The 18,068-nt window shown below is 38.5% G+C and overlaps 1 protein-coding gene across 1 annotated transcript in view; it reads right to left on the bottom strand.

Moving 5' to 3' along the window:
- Nucleotides 1–203: 203 nt before the first annotated feature.
- Nucleotides 204–18,068, bottom strand: part of gpm6aa (glycoprotein M6Aa) — a 30,448-nt gene continuing 12,583 nt past the window's right edge. Inside the window, exons 2-7 of the mRNA XM_041796984.1 lie at nucleotides 10,354–10,546; nucleotides 9,965–10,121; nucleotides 8,975–9,128; nucleotides 6,627–6,703; nucleotides 4,664–4,729; nucleotides 204–2,201 (exon numbers count right to left, since the gene is read on the bottom strand). Coding sequence (XP_041652918.1) covers nucleotides 2,049–2,201; nucleotides 4,664–4,729; nucleotides 6,627–6,703; nucleotides 8,975–9,128; nucleotides 9,965–10,121; nucleotides 10,354–10,546 — 800 coding nt within the window. The 3' untranslated portion in view covers nucleotides 204–2,048. The remainder of the gene's footprint in view (nucleotides 2,202–4,663; nucleotides 4,730–6,626; nucleotides 6,704–8,974; nucleotides 9,129–9,964; nucleotides 10,122–10,353; nucleotides 10,547–18,068) is intronic.

Genomic DNA, 18,068 nt, shown 5'->3' with positions numbered 1-18,068 from the left:
ACACCTAGTGGTATGAGTTTGTTTCTGGCTGAATAAAACATTTTCTTCTTTGAAGAGCATTTTCACCCTCAAAATTTAAGCCAGCCAAATTCATCAGTTCACCTTGGAATTTATTTTGGCCCATGCTAAACTGTCAGCATTACTGATTAGCCTTAATAAAATGGACAAAAGACACATGAGGTATTTATTAACAAGTACACAAGTGAATTTTATTAATGCAAGCAAATTTGATCGTACAGGTCAAATAAGCCACTTCAAGCTGTTGGCACATGGATGTACAAAACAGATTCAATTTAAAGCCTGCTACTAAGCATTCGTAGTGAAAGTACAAAAGACTAATACAAGGAGAAGCTGAAAGCATTTTTTCCAGGTCATTACAGAGTAAGCAATGTTGGTACAAGTATTAGTTTAAGACATGGTTGAGAGCTCATCACAAACTAAACAGACACAACTCAAAGACTACAGTCTCTATTATCAGTAGCATAACGCGGTAAGCGTGGGAGGTCTAGTACTGCACATATAAACAAAGGGTTGTTCCAGCAAGACAGTTAGAAGTGTAAAAATAAAGAAGTGAAATAAAATAACTTTTGAGTCAATAAGACTATATTAATGCATGTCCATGCCACGAAAAACATCTAAATTCACAGTCTTTACTAACAGTACAGTTCTCCAACTTTGAGTTGAACACCAATGCGCTTACATCTAGAGAGAGAGCACAGAAATGGCCAAATAAGTGCATGAAACTAGCTTTAAGGAATACTGACAAAATCAACTTTGCCAGCTTATAAACTGACAGGCCACTTTTGTAGTCACGTGGCATCAGGATGTGTAAGCACTACAGTTACCATCATGAACAAAATTACTGTGACACACACTTTCTCACATCTGATAAATCCACCAAGGAGTGCCATTACACCAACAACGTACTGTCAAGGTTTCTTTTGGGTTGAGACTGAATGACTGATGCAAAGTGGACTGACCCACAGTGATTTCTTCTTAATGAAATGTCAGTGTTAAACATATAGGTATGCTTTGATATATTAGTATTTACAGTGCAGAGTTCTGCAAAAACAGGATTTTAGTATTTAAAAAGTTTAGAAATTAAAAAAGGGATTATGAAAGCATGTTTGCATGTGCTTTTGTAGCGCTTGATTCAAAAAGGATGGAATCATTCACAGTTGTTATATTGGCCGTACTATCATAAAATAACCCACAGTTTATATTTAACCCACTAATTGCATCTTTGACATCTATCAAAGTCTTTGATTCCTGTTACACAGGCTTGGCACATCTAGCAATCATTTAATTCTAATGATTTGGTATTGGTCGTCATGTTGGTGTTTTATAACTTCAAATAGAAAAAACAGATTGATCACTTTCATCTGAAAGTGTTTTTGATCCCTGGGAATACTAGTATGACAAAGGCTTTCCATGCTTCATGGTTGTGTTGCGATATTTAAAGTATTTCAAAACTCACCACCCGTTCACGTACAGTACATAGTTCTTGAACATAAAATCTCCAGACACACAACATGAGAAATGTGCTTGAAAACCCTTTAAAGCCCCTGTTGACCCCCTCAAAAATCAGCAAAAAAATAAATTATGCATGAAAGCAAAATGACACGTAGCATCAAATAGAAATGTAAGAAAATTAAACAATCTTGCGCAAATAAAAGTAAAAAAAATAGCTGAAATACTACTGCTACTTCTGATTCTACAAACTACACTAAAACTACTATCAGCACTAAACAGCTTGTTTTAAGAATAATAGAACTGCCATAATGATAATCATAACACCATCCATGAGAGAGGTAAAGGGGCTTTTTTTTTTTTCATCTGAAATGCTGTTTGTGACTGAGGAGGTTTGTGTGACGTTACCCTCCCCAGACCACATTGTCATATGACGCACCAGTGACATCAGCGGTGGCGAGGGCCCTAGGCGCCATCCGCCCCCCCTCGGGAGGGGATGGTAGAGAGACAGATAGAAAGACAGAAGAGAGAGAGAGGGAGAGAGGCCGGAGTGGCAGGGCCAGGCCTCACGCTGAGCTTTATGTGTAGGCGTTGAGACGCTCCTTTGAGCGAGTGGAGTGAATGTCATGAAGCTCCTGCTCCTCCTTTGACTTGATGTCCTCGTACTTCTGCATTCGGCAGGCATCCTTCACGTAGGCCCAGTTGGCAGAAAGCACCATCAAGTAGTGGATCTGTGAAAGGTGGGAAATTAGTAAGTGTAATAAAAGTGCAACGCCATGGATGATATTGTGATTTAAATCCATGTTTCATTCCAGCCAACTGTTAGAGTTGAACAACTTTCATCTGAAACAGTCCAAGACAGGGCTGTCCACAGACATATGGAGAAGTCAGCCTGGCTGGTTTGTAATGCACTCTGTGATGCATTTTGCAGTTTGCTGCAAAACTGCTGATGTGTTAAAGTGAGACCCAAACACACCAGGTTGATGAATCTCATTAAAAATCAGTTATTAAAAAACACTGAAGAGGAGAGAGAGAGAGATGGAGAGAGAGAGGAAGCATGCAGGCATTGACAGAGGTGCAAACTCCTCATTAAATTTGCTAAAACTTACTGTGAAGGCATTGTGACATTTCCACCAAACTTTTCAAGTGTTTCAGATAGAGCTTATAAAAGGGTAATGACGATGACCATCTCAATGCAGTAAAATTAATGCTCTACTCTTTCTTCTCTTCAATTACTTCCATATCTATCAGTGACTGAAGGGTTCTTTGGCACCAACCCTGGGCTGTGTGTGTTTTCATGTGGCACCACAGCATGCACACATACCCTGATTTTAACAGGGTAAAGTGCTCTTAATTGTACAGAAAAAAAGCGAGTCGCAACTTGTTAACCAAACTATCTTTATAAATGAACAATAGCAAAAAGTCAAGAAAAAGTAAAAGCCAGCTGTTTTCAAGTGAGCACTGCTTGTTGAAAGCCCTGTGGGAACTGTGCAGGATGGTCTGTAATTCATTGCGTGTTTCTACACACTTATTATACATTTAATCAGGGATACAGCTTGTTAAATTGGATTACAATGATGTCAGTTTTAAAAGAAATACATAGGCTTAATCCCAAACTCTACACTCACTGACTCACGGACCTTGAGGCACGTTTATGCTTAGTGCATGAGTGCTGAGTGTTGTCTCACTGTGAAATCATCAAGTCTGTGAGGGCTCTAGTGTGGACTTTCTAACAGCAAATTGTGCAGTTTCTGTGAGGCAGTATATTTGTCATTGCAAACTTGGTAATGTGAAAGATGTGATTGTCCAGCCGCTGCTTAATGTGATAAAGCATGGTGCTATGTTTAGGCAGTATTCACTGAAGTTTTGGAATAAGAATAAATAAGGGCGAGCGCAGACATGATGTGAAGATGATTGACAGTTGCCAGTTTACAACTTTTGTGATCATTTAAAGTATGCTTGAATAATTGTTTCTGTTTCCAATTATTTAAAAAAGTATTAATATTTGCTACTTTTTCAAACTTTTTAAAGTTTGCTGAAACACACTGTTAAAGAAGGAATTGAGGCTTGCTTTCTTTCTCATTATTTAATGGTGCATCTTGTTTCCAGGCATCATGTGATGTCATGATAGTGTGTCTTGTTACTTATTTTTGTACCATCTCAATCCTTTCTCACGCACAAAACCTGACACCATTAGAGTGTAAAGGTTCAGTCCATAAGATTTAGGGTGGTGATTGGGATAATGCCACAGACTTGGTGAGTAGCTAGGGAGCGTTTTTGCAATAGTCCAGCAGGTGGCAGCACAATGCTAAATGTTGTCTTGTACTTGTGTTGCCATGGCAGCTGAGGTTATAATGAATGTGTTGTTCTTAAATGACTGAAATTTTAACAGATCTTTTCTTTTCACATGGAATAATGGTTCCATAGCTTTTTAAAACAGCCAGAAAGGAAAGAATATATATTTAGCTTTTTTCTTGGGCTTTTACCCCTCCTGCTCATTAGTTGTTAGTAAAAACTCATTTAACAGTCACTTGGTTTCCAGCATTGAAGCTTTATGATGACAACTCACTGGTCCGTATTGGTGCAGATCTGTTGTCAAACATTTTTTCTGCCATCAGCCTTGAGGAAAAAAAAAAAGATGTCCTTTCTATAATTTGCAGCATCATCCTTGAATAGCAAACACTTTCGGCCAGAAAATGGCTTCTCACGATTTACTGAGTGATGTTTGCAACAATCTCCAAGCCTTTCTTTTCCCTGTTTCCATGACAACGAAATGACATGCCGGGCGCCTCCGAAAGAGGGAGGGAGACAAACCCTGTCTTTTTCACTGCACCAAAATGCCTTCTCTCCTCAACTAAAGCTATTCTCTCATAAGCAAACACAACACAGGCTGGCTATAAACCAATCATGACATAAAGCAGCTATTCAACCAGCTATTGTGTGCCCCCTCAATCACATCTATTTTTAAACACAATAAACTCCTACCTCTGCAGTAATAAAAAAAAAACTTCCATTATCCATCATTGTGTCAGATCCTGCATTGATCTGAATAGAAGCCCAAACAGCATATCCCTATGCACAGCCTGGAAATACAGTTGTTGTGTTTTTCTCTATTATTTGCAAGACTTTTACTGTAGGCCTATTTGATTTTTCCTCTGTTAAGAGAAAGTCGTAGACTTTATTGGTGTCTCACCATAGCAATAACAGCAGCTCCAGCTCCAGCGAGGGCACAGATAAACAGGTGGAATGTCATGTCCAGCTGGAATAAAAACAGATTACATGACATATTAGGACATCTCTGCAAATCATAGATCCTTTGAACAGTGCACTGGTGAACCATTAAGGTCAATGTGATTATGTGCAGTGTGTTATATGGAGTGTTGTCTTATTGATTTAATAATTTCTTTGTTTTAATTATTAATTCAGTATCTATACATTTTAAATGTATTTATTTGGCTGGGAAATACAGACCATACTCTTATTTCAGTATTAGCTAAATGGAGATGTATGATCTGTAGCTGGTACTTCTTTTTCTGTAAAGAAATTATCAAAAGTTGTTAGAATACCATAATAATAATAATAAACTTTAAATGTCTCTAGTAATAGTTAATCAATATTGAAACCTGTTTGATACAATGATAACAAAAAAGAGTTCTTGACTCCCAATTTTGGACAATTTTTTAATTATCGAAAGCGGCAGAAAAACTCTGACATGCTTTTTTAACTGTACAAAAACATTGGCAACACTTCCATACATCAAAATGTCCTATAATCTTAGATATCATATGCATCAAAAAGATAAAATCTCCTGGTTTTTAAAATATTAAAAAACTTTTAGCGTTTAGTTTCAGCAACACTGGTAGTTAGAAAACAACTTCATTAGACTGAAAGCCAGGGGGATTTTAGTCTTCATGAGCTGATCTCTAAACCACCAGTGTTGCTGGATTTTTCTGTTTCTTTCAAGACATTTTCATCCTCCATGCCCCTTTGGAGTTGGTAAGTACAGAAATACCTACTCTTGATCTTCAGAGAGAGTGTGGAACAACATGTGGAAAAGGAGCCACAGGTCATTCTGAAACCAGGGCTGCCCGCTGGGAAGACTAGCTTCTGTACATGGGGTGAAACCTAACCACTAGGCCATCACTGCCCCAAAGTCTCCATTATTTTGATGATCTGTAGTACACTTACTTAAGGATCTTATGTCATATGATTCACCAAAAGAGCAAGAGCACTGTCTAAATATGTTGGCAATAGTTGGAAAAGTGGTTGTAACTGATGAGGAGTGAGGAAGACCACCCACTTTTCCAAATGTGACCAACATATTTGTACTGTTTAGACAGTGTGTCAAGTTTCCCCACAATTTTTGATAATCCAAATCAATAAAATTGCCTAATAATGGATGTCTTAGACTTGTATTTTAATTGCCATCAATATTTGTTGATTTTTACTCATGATATACACTCTCCATGGAAAATAAAATAGTTCAAATGATAGTTCCCTATTTAGACTACTCTTATGACCACTATATGTTGGTGGTTCTTACTGTAAACAGTGTTTTTATGTCAAATTATTAACATCGGTATTAACATTAACTATAACATTTAAAATTAAATTTTGTTGCCCTATATCGCATTTTAAATAATCAATCAATCAATCAATCAATCAATCAATCAATCAATCAATCAATCTTTGTTTGTGTAGTGCCAATTCAAAATTGAAGTTATCTCAAGACATTTGACAAAGAGGGCAGGTCTAGGCCATACCCTCTGATGTAGCCTATTAAAATAAAGCCCAGTGCTAATCACCATGACATCAGCACCAGCAAGATTTAGCCACATTACTCATATATTTGAAGAACTCACGGTAGGTATTTTTGCACAATAGAAAAAAAATCTGATTTTTGGTTATAGCTAATGCATTCATTCTTCTTTCATGTTACACTCAGAAGATTAAAATGAATTTACAGTAGCAATTATTGTTATCACTCAGTAACCATATTTTGTTGTAGTAGTTGCTTTTATTTTGGCAAATGAGCCTCTTTTCCCTTCATCTATAAATAATTCTGCTTACACTAAAAACTTACCTTAAATTCATTTTCAATTTAGTTGTTTTTAATAGCCAATTATTCAAGTTATTACATCATACTTTCCCCTTACCTCATTGGACTCACACATCTTGTAGAATTTCTCTGTCCCAGCACACACCGTCTTTGCCTCAGCAATTGGCACAATACCTGAAATAAAATGCTTTATGAATAAATCACAAAGTAGAGTACTACAAAACATAAATAATAACTCACAGAACAGTGCAAACGTGGTTCAAACCCACAGTTAAGCCATTGTTACAAAGCTAATGTACATGTAACACAGGGGCACGGTATAGGCCTCTATACTATGGTGGCTGCACACTATCATATAGACTCTGAGCCTGTGGGTATTAGTGGCTGTCGGTGGCTAATGGACTGAAAGAGGTGGCACTAATTAAAAATAATGAGACAACCATATAAGCGTCCAATATGATGGACCTTTATCCCAACTAAACATTACATTATTCTGGATCATTAAAGCTTACAAGACTGCCCTTTAATGAGGAACAGTAGGTCCAATAAAACGCACATCCTCATCACTAATGTTGAATTAAAAATCACCATTAAATTGGATCATTTAGATCATTTCCTTTGTTAAGATGCTGGTTAAATTAAAAAGGTTGAATTTAAACAGAGTAGGTGATGTAACATTGTGTGTTTATGATCTGTTTTGGGCATTTGGATACTAATTTAAAAATCTTACATTCTTGCATTGACATATTATGGATTAACAACAGGGAATTGAAAATTTTGATTGAAATTAAAACTGGAAATTGCCCAGCACTAATTAACAATATAAATTTAGCACAAAAGTAACAAAATAATTTTTTGGTAGATTATTTCTTTGTTATAACAATGCTTCTTGGCAATATATCTTATATACCATTAGAATGCCTGTTTATATCCCTTTAAAACTGTGCCACATTTGAAAGGAACATGCATTTGCAGGATAAGCAGCAGAGCTGAGTATATGAGTTGCACCCATGAAAAACTTGCCAAATTTTCTCTACTAGTATCAAACAGCTTGTTCTACCATTGACTCATGTTTGGTGGATTGGATGATTGAAGCCTGAAGAAACAAGACATATTGGCAATTTAACAAAATATTCATTTAACAAACAGGAGCCTCATTAGCGTGTGGTAGAACCATACACAACATCTCATCCATCATTTCTGTGGATCTCTTTCACAAGCCAGCCAATGTGGTTGTGTTGGTCACTCTGGCATTAACAGCTCACCAAGCTGATCCCACATGTGTTCAGTGGGGTTGAAGTCAGGACTGCTGGCAGGCCATTCCATCCTCTTCACTTTCAAATTCTGGAGGTAGTCTCTGATAAACCCCGCTCGTTTGGGGCGAGCGTTGTCTCATCCCACAAATGCGTGTTCCTTACAAATGTGGCACCATTTAAAATGGATATGAACAGGCTTCCAATGGTATAACATAAATTGCCAAGATGAATTGTAACAACAAAGAAATAATCTACCAAATGCTAATTTCCTTACTTTTAAGTGGTAAGTTTATATTTAGTGACAACCTGCAATTGGAATTTACTTGCATTCATCATTTCTGTGGATGAGCTTACTGTGACAAGGTTTCCTGCATACTGCATTTAAGACTTTTGGTAAAACAAATGAATCACTGATTAAGTCACAAGCTTAAAGGTTAATAGCACCTATTCATGAGCTATTCATTTTTTCATAAAAATACTTTTTAAGTCAGGGCACTGGTTTAACTGGAATGACAACTCAGTTCAAGATGACAGATGGCAGGGGGTAGGGATGTATCATTCATGAATGAGTTGGTTCTATGAGCTGGATCTTATGAAGAGCCATTTAGCAGCTGAAAGACTAGCTCTAATTACTGAGCTGAGGCAAATGATCCTGATTTGTAAAAGAGTCACTATTCCCAACACTACGAGTGACACTAGACAAACATAAATAAAGCCATGCTTTTTGTTTTCTGGCAGACTTCTGAAAATTGTCACTTGACTAGGTTGTCTTAAATGAATGCCAATTTGTTTAGTGTCTACACTTTCAAATCAGTCTGCATAAAGATACCCTCAGATGTCAAAATGTCTTTAATATACCTTAAATGGAACTTAAACAGTGTTATTGATCTGTCCAAACAGGGCCATAGAAAATGAGAGTCTATGATAGTTGGAGATCTGTTCCCTTGTTGACTAAAATATGTGACTCACAATCATTTATTCACAGCCAAAAAGTCCCATTGCATCCACAATTTTAAAAAGATATTTAGAGATAAACCAGGGGCAATAACCTTCCTGGGAAGTAAAGATAAAAGCAGCAGCTGAACACAGAATTGAGCAGAGTTCAGCAGTGTTAGGGCAGCAGAGGTCTGAGAAATAGAGATCTGATCAGTGGGGGGTGAAGAAGTGGAGACAAAATATCCATCCTCACCATACTGGCGCGGGTCCAGGCAGAGAGTTGCCCCCTCCAGCACAGTAGCGTTTTGGCAGATGTTCCAGATGTTGAAGTAGATGAAGACTGGAAGGGAGGTAAAAGCAGTCACTCCGAGCCAAGCCAGCATGAAGATGTATGTCAGCATGATGAACTGTAAGGGCAACAGAGAAACACAGATCACATATGCTGCTGATGAATAATTTTACCGTACTGAGAAGAAAAATGACTGAATTTAGCATTTTCTTTAATTTTCCATCAGAGATACAAATGGGCTAGTGTAAACTTCTGCCCTTTTTTTAGGTTCTAAGGTGTTCCCAAGCCACCACTTGCTCATTTCTATTAACCAGTCTCATTTTGGTTTACACATTTCCACAGGCACAAGATTAGACACGCACAAATTGAATGACCTCAATGACCACATGTGCCACAGCATAGCTCATTCCCTTTGCCTCCCTGAGGAGCTTCAGATTTGCTAAGCAATTATATCCATGAGATAATCTTGTTAGCATTGCTACAGGCTCTCTGATTTGCTCTGTATGAGGCTGCTTCTTATTTTCTACTGTTATTATGGCAGTTTAATTAATCAATTTGACCAATGCTTCAATCGGGCACTTTAGTTAATCGTAATCTATGATATTTGATGATTATTTAGCATAACAAAGTGAGAATTCACTCTGTACCCTGTTTCTTTATGTTTTATTGCTTGAATTTCTGTTAGAAAGTTTATGCTATAGAAGCTGGGTACAAAGCACAAGTTGTGGTTTCCTGAAAAATGTGTCACTTACTGAAACCTTCACCTACTCAACCTTTAAGGATATCTCCCTGAGGAACTGTCTGACATTTAGACTATTAAAGACCAAGCAACTCCTCAAAGGAAAGCAGCAAGGGACGCTTTTACTCTGTTCTGGGTTTTACAGACACAATGGACAGTACCTAAAGTACCAAAATTTAGGCTAAATTTGATGAGTGTTAACAAGATGGTCCTACCCAAGCGCTGACACATCGTCCACAGGTGGTGATCTTAAAGTCTCCATACAGGTCCTTAATGGCTCCACTGGTGAAGAAGCCCTCCACCATCAACAGGATGCCATAGACGAAGAAAGCCGAAGCAATGCCATAGATCACATACTTGATAATATCAATCCTGAGGAAAGGAAAAGAATGTTGAACATAAAACATAACAAGTCTGAGTGAAATTGCTGTGGATTAGATAAGGCATTTCTCCTTTATAACAGAACAGATATGATATATATCGCTAACCCTGCAGTCACATTTTATAGTTGCAAATTTTGCTTTCTCAAGATTTTAGAATTGATTATGTTCTGTTCTTTTTCTTCAACTAAATTATGCTTAAAAATAGTGGGATTTCCACTCACATTGTGAAGACGTCCAGTGCATCCACAGGGCTCCGTACCACCTCAAAGTAGTTCTGGAGGATGGTCACGGTACCAGACAGTGCTTCATGTCCGCAGCCACAGAACAGAGCCACACCAGCATACAGAAGGATAGTGGCTATGAGAGATGGATATGGGATCCCACCCAGACATTTGATGCAGCATTCAAGGCATCCTAAAGTTGCACAAAGAAAAAGAGAGGACGGTTACACTTGAGAATCTTCACTTTTCCATTGCATTAGAGTTAATTCAACCAAATTTTGTCAATGGACGTACTGTATGTACTGTATTTGCCGCTTGAACACTGCACGACTAAGACTCTCATGCAGTCGAAACATGGTTAAGATGCAGTCATGCATGCACGTTTAAGACATCTTGACATAGCTAGACTTCAGTGTGAACCAGGTGCTGCTGCATTCAGAAACCACAAAATGGGTTTATTATGGCTACATCCACTTTTTCAATGCAGATATCGATCCTTACATTCTCCTTCTGTTCTTGGTGTACATAAACAGAGGAAACTGACATTTCATTCTGCACCAAATACTCGGCCTGAGCTTTACACACTAATCCTGACCCTTAACCCCATTATTCTTTGCCCGCCTTCTTGTCCCTGGAGGCCCTTAAGGTGACTAATCACGGCTCAGCTCCAACTTCAATCTCCTTTTACACAGATTGCATTTACACAGGCTAAGAGTGTAAATACTTGTGCACAGACATGCAAGTGTGTTTTTCGGTACCAAGTCAGAAATTTTTCAGGGTAATGGCATAAAGGGAAATGTGATTTTTTTTCTCTTTTGAAGCAGAGAACATTACCAGACTTTAAAGGATTTTGGAGTTCAGTGCAGTGTGTTATCCACACCAATATATCCTGGAGTAATTTCAAACCATTAATCAAAGCTGCACTACTATTTAGAGCTCTGTGCTTAATATAACATGCCAAGCTGAAATCAGCAGACATTTGAAAATACATGCATGAAACTCCTTAGAGACAAGATTCCTCTTTCACTTCCATCCCAATCACTGCCCATTATTCATGTTCACTCACACTGCCATCCTTGTTCTGAGAAGCAACTCTGCCACGACACACACAGTTTTCATTGTCAGTAGAGCAGATCATAAAAGATGCCACGATTGTCATCAAGGATGTTTTAAGCACCATCTCTTTTATGGTGCTCTTACTGTCTTCACCTGAGTTACAAAGCTGGAGCCAGAGCAAATATCTTCCCTCCTCTTCTTCGTCTTCATCCTTCTCAACTCTCTGACTCTGATCCAGACCTGAGCAGAATACCAAGTAGCCAGTCTGCCTGCTGGGCTGTGCTGAACAGTCAGATGCTTGGTGCAGCACGACCCTCACATGGTCTTCCCTCGATTATAGGCATCCTCACTGATGTAATCCAATGTTAGACCAAAGAATTTCTATTCTTTCTTTTTATTTCACTTCTAGTTTTTTGTCCAGGGAAGAAAGGAGCATGTGCTTTTGTTTGCACAGATTCCTGTATGACCTGTGCAGTTCTTTACATATATGTCAGCAGCAGTTTAGGAACTCATGATACCTCAATTGAAAATAGTATGACATAATTTCACTGATTTCCGCTGATCATGCCCCTGCTCCCTGATTTTAACCCCTGCACAAATTATCCCATTAATCATGCTTATTCACGGTCCAATGTATACGCTATTTTTGATTAAATTGATACCTTAATCAAAGTAAATCTGGAGTAGTAATCTCAGTGGGTTTACATCTAAAGTAACACAAGGGAAGCCGAGACATAAACTGGTTGCTATTTCTGACGTTCCTGCATCTTCACTGCTTTGGTATTTTACCCACATACCAACACTCCCCGCCCAGGGGAGTGAGGTATTACCTAGGATGGGACATCAAATCCAGGAAACTCCTCACCTTTGGTGCCTTTTAGGCTATCATGTACTGACAGTGCCATCTGACACCTACTGCCTGGCAGTTTCACACCAATTGACACTTTCATTCATGCGAGCCTGTCAACCTGCAGTAGGTTTAAATAGCTAGAAATTACCCGTCCTGTCTGCCAACCAATGCAGCCTTTTGAATGAGGTTGGACACAACTTAAATTGTGCAGTAAACTCACATGAATAGTTTTAAGATAAATTGAAAAAAAATCCCTGTGATACAATCATTAATGTAACACAGCCCTCTGCATTATCGTTTGAAGTCTGAAGATCTCTCATCATGTCTCGTCTGCGTCATTGTTGATTATCTCCTAATCACCTGTGGGTGGCTGACAAACATCATACAACAATTTTTTATGTATGCTCTCCTAAAGATTTATAGAAAATTTCAGCAGCACTGGCTCTGAAACCCTTGCAAGTTGTTTGTTTACACATGCACCTCACAGGAGGAAACTACAAGCTGAAACCATGATGAAGCAGTTTAACTACATGAATGAAGATTGTTTTGGTCTGGCAACATACACGCTTTGCATACAATCTCATCACATGAGATATCACCCCTGCCTGCTTGAATTTTCCTGAATACTTCCAGCTGCATTCACCTGACTTATGTGAAAGTTATATACTTTACCAGTGAGTGAGTTAAAGATTAATAGATTGGTACAGGAGACTGGGGGTTTGAATCCTGGTCTGGGCACAGTTTGCACCCTTGGGGTCTTCAGATAAAAGCGTCTGCTAAAGACATGACAGAAATTCTCCTTTGACAAGGCTCATACAATTAAAAACTTAAATCATTAAAACATATTAAAACCCAGAGTACAGTCATAAAAATAGGGATATTAAAAGCAAAAATTGATATAAAAAAAAAACACACACTAGTGTTGTGTCAACTGATAAAAACAAGTGTTGTGTTGTCTGTTAAATATTGTTTAGAGTGGTTATTGCAGAAGGTATGAAGGATTTCTTGTAGACATTTTTCCGGGCCAGGGGGATTTATTATCATCTGCCAGATGGCAGTAACTGGAAGGAATGGTGAAACGGTTGAGAGAGGTCCTCTGTGATCATGATTGCTTTCCTGATTACAGAGCAATTATGCCAGAGAGCTGGTACAATTTGGCTGTTTGTATTCACACATGCTGCTCACCCAGAAAAATGTGGGAAATTTTAAGTAAGTGTTAATGGGGTTACAGTGACTTACTATAAATCTCAACAAGGCATCCAGCATTAGGATAGCAATGCATTAAAATTATTCTATTAAACATATTTATCCACAATTCAATATCAGTGACAGTTTTATATCAGATAGGCAATGACAAAAAGAGCATCTGTCACCACCTTTCCCTTCAGACCCATTATCTTGAGTTTCCTTATCGTTTCAGGAAGCAGGCAGTGACAGAATTTATTGATGCAATGGTGTTTCCTGACAATATGAGAGAGAGCGGTCACATTTACCCTCCATGCTCTGGGTCAGTGTGTCTATTTAAGCAGGAGCTTGAGATCACAGAGACAAGTCTATGAAATATTAAGCAAAAAGACTGGAGACTATTCAGAGGGTTGAATCCTTTCAGTGGGCCAGATCTTTTTTGTTTCACCGTCTGATATGAAGAATAACTGTTTTGCATTGTGTTGGACTCTGATAAATGACATGGAAATTAAAACATTTTTATTTTTAAATTTAAAATTGATTTTTGTGTTTCATCTCAAAGTAAGCATTGTTTTTGAGAACATCTTGCAGAAACCAACTGAAACATGTGCAGTCCTCATAGCTTTAATATTTGCTCAAACTGATTTGCTCTTCTGATAAACCTCTGAAGCATGCTGGTAAATTTTCCTAAATTTCTGAAGCCCTTGCTTTACATGATTGGAGATGAGCTTGAATCAATGATTGACGAGCCTGAGCCTCCATCAAGTTTATTACCCCTAAATTATTTACATTTCAGCACAGATTAAACCAACAGGAGCTGACATCTCTCTGTTTCTCTTTTAAAATGCAGTTACCTCTCTCTGATTTACCATAGCAGCAAACAAATCAATGGTCCAGCATCACAGCTGCTTATTACAGAGCTGAATAACAGAGCAGGCCAGTAGTTTGCATTATAATACTTCGTGTGCTACAACAATTTAAGGTCATCTATATGATTTGACTAAATGGAAGTGTTGTTTCCATGGAAACAAAGATGAAGTTATAGGGAAAGACTGGAGCGTTATTGAGTGGTTGTAGCAAGAGTGATGTTTTATTGATTGTGGACTTTTAATTTTGTGGAGAGAGAAACTGCACTCAGCAGTGAGATGTGTTTAGGAGAGGGTAGAATGAAACGACCATGTCAAATGCAGTTTAAAATGCTACTGAAGATTAGCTATATCTGCCCAAGCTTGGATTGTTTAATGGCTTTTATGAGTCAGTGCTTTGATTAAATTTCAAAGCATGTCCTCACTTGCATTGAAAAAAAAAAAAAGAAAACGTCATCTCATGCCAGCACATCCTCTCATTTCCTTTCTGAAACTCTTCATTGATCTTAACTGACTCGCAGATGGAGCTGGTGAAAAATGGCAAGTGGTGGTGCGAAAACTAACTCGAAGAGCTACTGGATGCTTGATCCATAATTTAGAAGCAGCGCAGCACAGCAGAGCACGAGCCTCTGGTATTCATTATTCATGTTTTCTGCTTAGTCCAACATTACCTGTGACGAAAATAAAAGATCCCCTGCTTGATGAGGAATAGTAAGTATTTGAATGGCTCTTGCTCACAGGTGTAGGACTGCTTGTCTTTTGAAGTAAAGGCTAACAGCAAGTCAAATTGGGAACTAGTCCTAATTGACTTTGGCTAAGCTGATTTAGATAGACCAGAAAAGACAAAGATAAGGACTGTTACGTGTTGTATAGTTTAAGCAGGAGGTAATTAAGAGCTATTCTAGCACAGCATGTTATTGTTTTATGGCAAATGCTCACATTTCGTTACAGCCTTGGCACAAGTGTTAAAGCATGAACGGCTGATTTGATTAAATTTATACCAAGACTTCTGATATAACTTCATTTTAAAAGCTGGGGGTTTTTGTCCATAAAAGAGAAAGCAACACAGGACTTTATCCCAACTCAATTTAAATCAGATGAGCAGTGTCTTAAAAGTGACAACACAAGGATTAATTTAATGAATACCAAACAAAGAGAAAGCAATTTTGGAGAGGGTGGGGTGTTAGCTATTTTATTCTCCACACAAAAAAAGGCTCTGATTCAGTATAAAAAAAGTGAAGCTGACATGACCTCAAACACTGCAGTCCAATCAACAGAAGGCGTCTCCCTAATACAAAGGGAAAGGATGACCCCCTCCCAAGGCCCCTCCCACCTCCTACTACTCCTCCATCTGTCAGTGTCATATCCGACAGGCAAAAGGGACACAAAACACACACACACACTCAGAGTCTCACTGGTCCAGCCAGCTCTCACACCAGGGATGAGGTTATCCTTAAATAACGCTGAGAGCCAGAAGACGTCACTCACAGAAAACATGAGTCAGAACATCCAGTCAATCAGGGGTGGAAAGTAACTAACTACATTTACTCACATTACTGTAATTGAGGAGCTTTTTGTGTACTTGTACTTTTTTTAAGTACATTTGGAACCCATAATCTGACTTTTGTCCAAGTACATTTTGGGGGAAGTTCTGCATTTCACTAACCTGACATGCCAGATGGATGTGTGAAACACATCCATCTGGTAAACCTCTCATACACAGCGTTTGGGAAAGGTCAGAGCCTTTAAAAAAAAATATCGGAGGGTGATTGGATGAACATTCTGTCTGTAACATCTTTAAGGGCCAATCAGAGCAACAAAACACGCGATGTAGCCGTTACCGAGGTGTGCCCCTATTGAGAAGTAAACTCCATATAGAACTGAATAACGCGAACCTTGGCAACTGTAGACATGTCTGTACACGACTTTTGTCGTTTTTTTTTAAAGAAAACAACTCACATTTGTTCTTTGTTCTTCTTTTGACGAAGAAATGACGTCATGTTCTGATAAAACTGGTGCTTTAGCAGCATCCAGGCTAATCTCTTCTGCCATAATTGCACCGGCCTCTTGACGCTGCTTGCTTATATCATGACTCTGCCATGCATGAAAATACTGCCTCTTACTCCTGATTGGTCCTGTCGCTTTCTAATCGGGCCCAAGCTGTTCAGATTGGAGCTTTGCAAGATGGATTTGCCAGTGAGAAACACGGAAACAGGCATATCCATCTACTTTGGAAGGTTAGCACTTTACTACATTATAGAGAGATTTCAAAAAGCATCCATCACTGAGTAAAAGAACTGACTGGCCAGTTGTTTGGCACATGATGGTTGGTAACAAATAAGAGAGGGATTCCACATCACATCCCAAAACAGCTATTGCCTTTCACTTTACAACCTGGTTGTCGATCAATATTCTCATGTTGGTTTAGTCAATAAGGATAAATCATATTTTACTGTGCAGCTCCTCAGTAGCTACTCAGTACTTTAAGCAAACATTAAAGTCCCTGTGAAGTGTGAAAAGGTAATCTGTATTTTAGGTTTGTTGTATGATAGGCCAGAGTGTAATTTTAGGCCAAATTTCAGTCATGAAAAACAAATCTAAGTTAAAAGAAATCAAGCTTCAATATCATGAAAAATGAGGCAGTAATATCTGTTCTAGAATGACGTGGGCATGTCGCTTAAATGAGCTGAAGCCATATCGACTCACAAGAAATAATGATCCTTTCACATTTTAAAGATTGCTTCTGATCACAGCACAGCTGCCTGGCCAACAGAAGTTGGGGATTAAATGTACTGAAATGTATGTATGTATGCATGTAATGTACAAATCTCTCTGCCATGATACTTCTAATGACCCGTAGGCCCCTGTGGCTGATAGAGGTGGAAAATTTACCTCACAATGCACAAAAAAAACAGCATGTAGCTGGCTGTTAACTTTAAGGCTGAATCCCAATTCTCCCCTTAACCCTCAATCTTACCCTCAAGCCCAACCCTCAGTCTTAATTTACCCCTCAAAACCAAGTCCATAAAATCCATATCCAAATCCATAAAATGACATTAAACTATGCCACCATCTTTCTTTAAGTGATAACCCTCAATACCAAGGGAGGTCCAGGAACATCTCAATATTGAGGGCGATAAAGCCCTCAAACTCGCCCCTCAACTCAACTCTCGGGAGAATTGGGACAGCCCTCGCACTTTGCAGGAACACACATTTTGAGACTGAGGGTTAAGATTGAGGGTTAAGGGGAGAATTGGGATTCAGCCTATATGAAGGCAGTGACATTGCCTAACAACAGACTGTATTGAGATGAATTGCTCTTTGATTTTATATCATTGTAGTGTTAGAGGGGCAGGATATTTCCCCATCAAGATCGATGCTGTCATGGGCTCCTTTATTTTCCCTGCTAAAATTAAACCAAGCCAGGAAAGAGGTGAACAACTTTCTAACGGTCTAAATCAGTAGTACTCAACCTTATTCTATATGAGAGCCAAAACCAGGGATGTAAGGTAGATCCATAGATCAGTTGATTCATAGTTGAAATGAAATGAAACAATGAAGTGGGGGATTATTTTAGATGGTATGCAATAGGCTACATAAAAAATGTCTGTGTAGTGTCAAAGAAAGGGTATGCCTCTTGTAATTAGCATTTTTTAATCTATGTAAGCTGTAAACACCTGGCCTTAAGACTTGCTAAAACATTAGACTATGCTGAGTTTGAGCTATGAGATGCTTTTCAAAGAGACGATGAATTATGG

Source organism: Cheilinus undulatus, linkage group 10 (genome assembly GCF_018320785.1).
Source record: "Cheilinus undulatus linkage group 10, ASM1832078v1, whole genome shotgun sequence".
NCBI lineage: Eukaryota > Metazoa > Chordata > Actinopteri > Labriformes > Labridae > Cheilinus > Cheilinus undulatus.
This window is presented reverse-complemented; position numbering and strand designations above follow the sequence as displayed.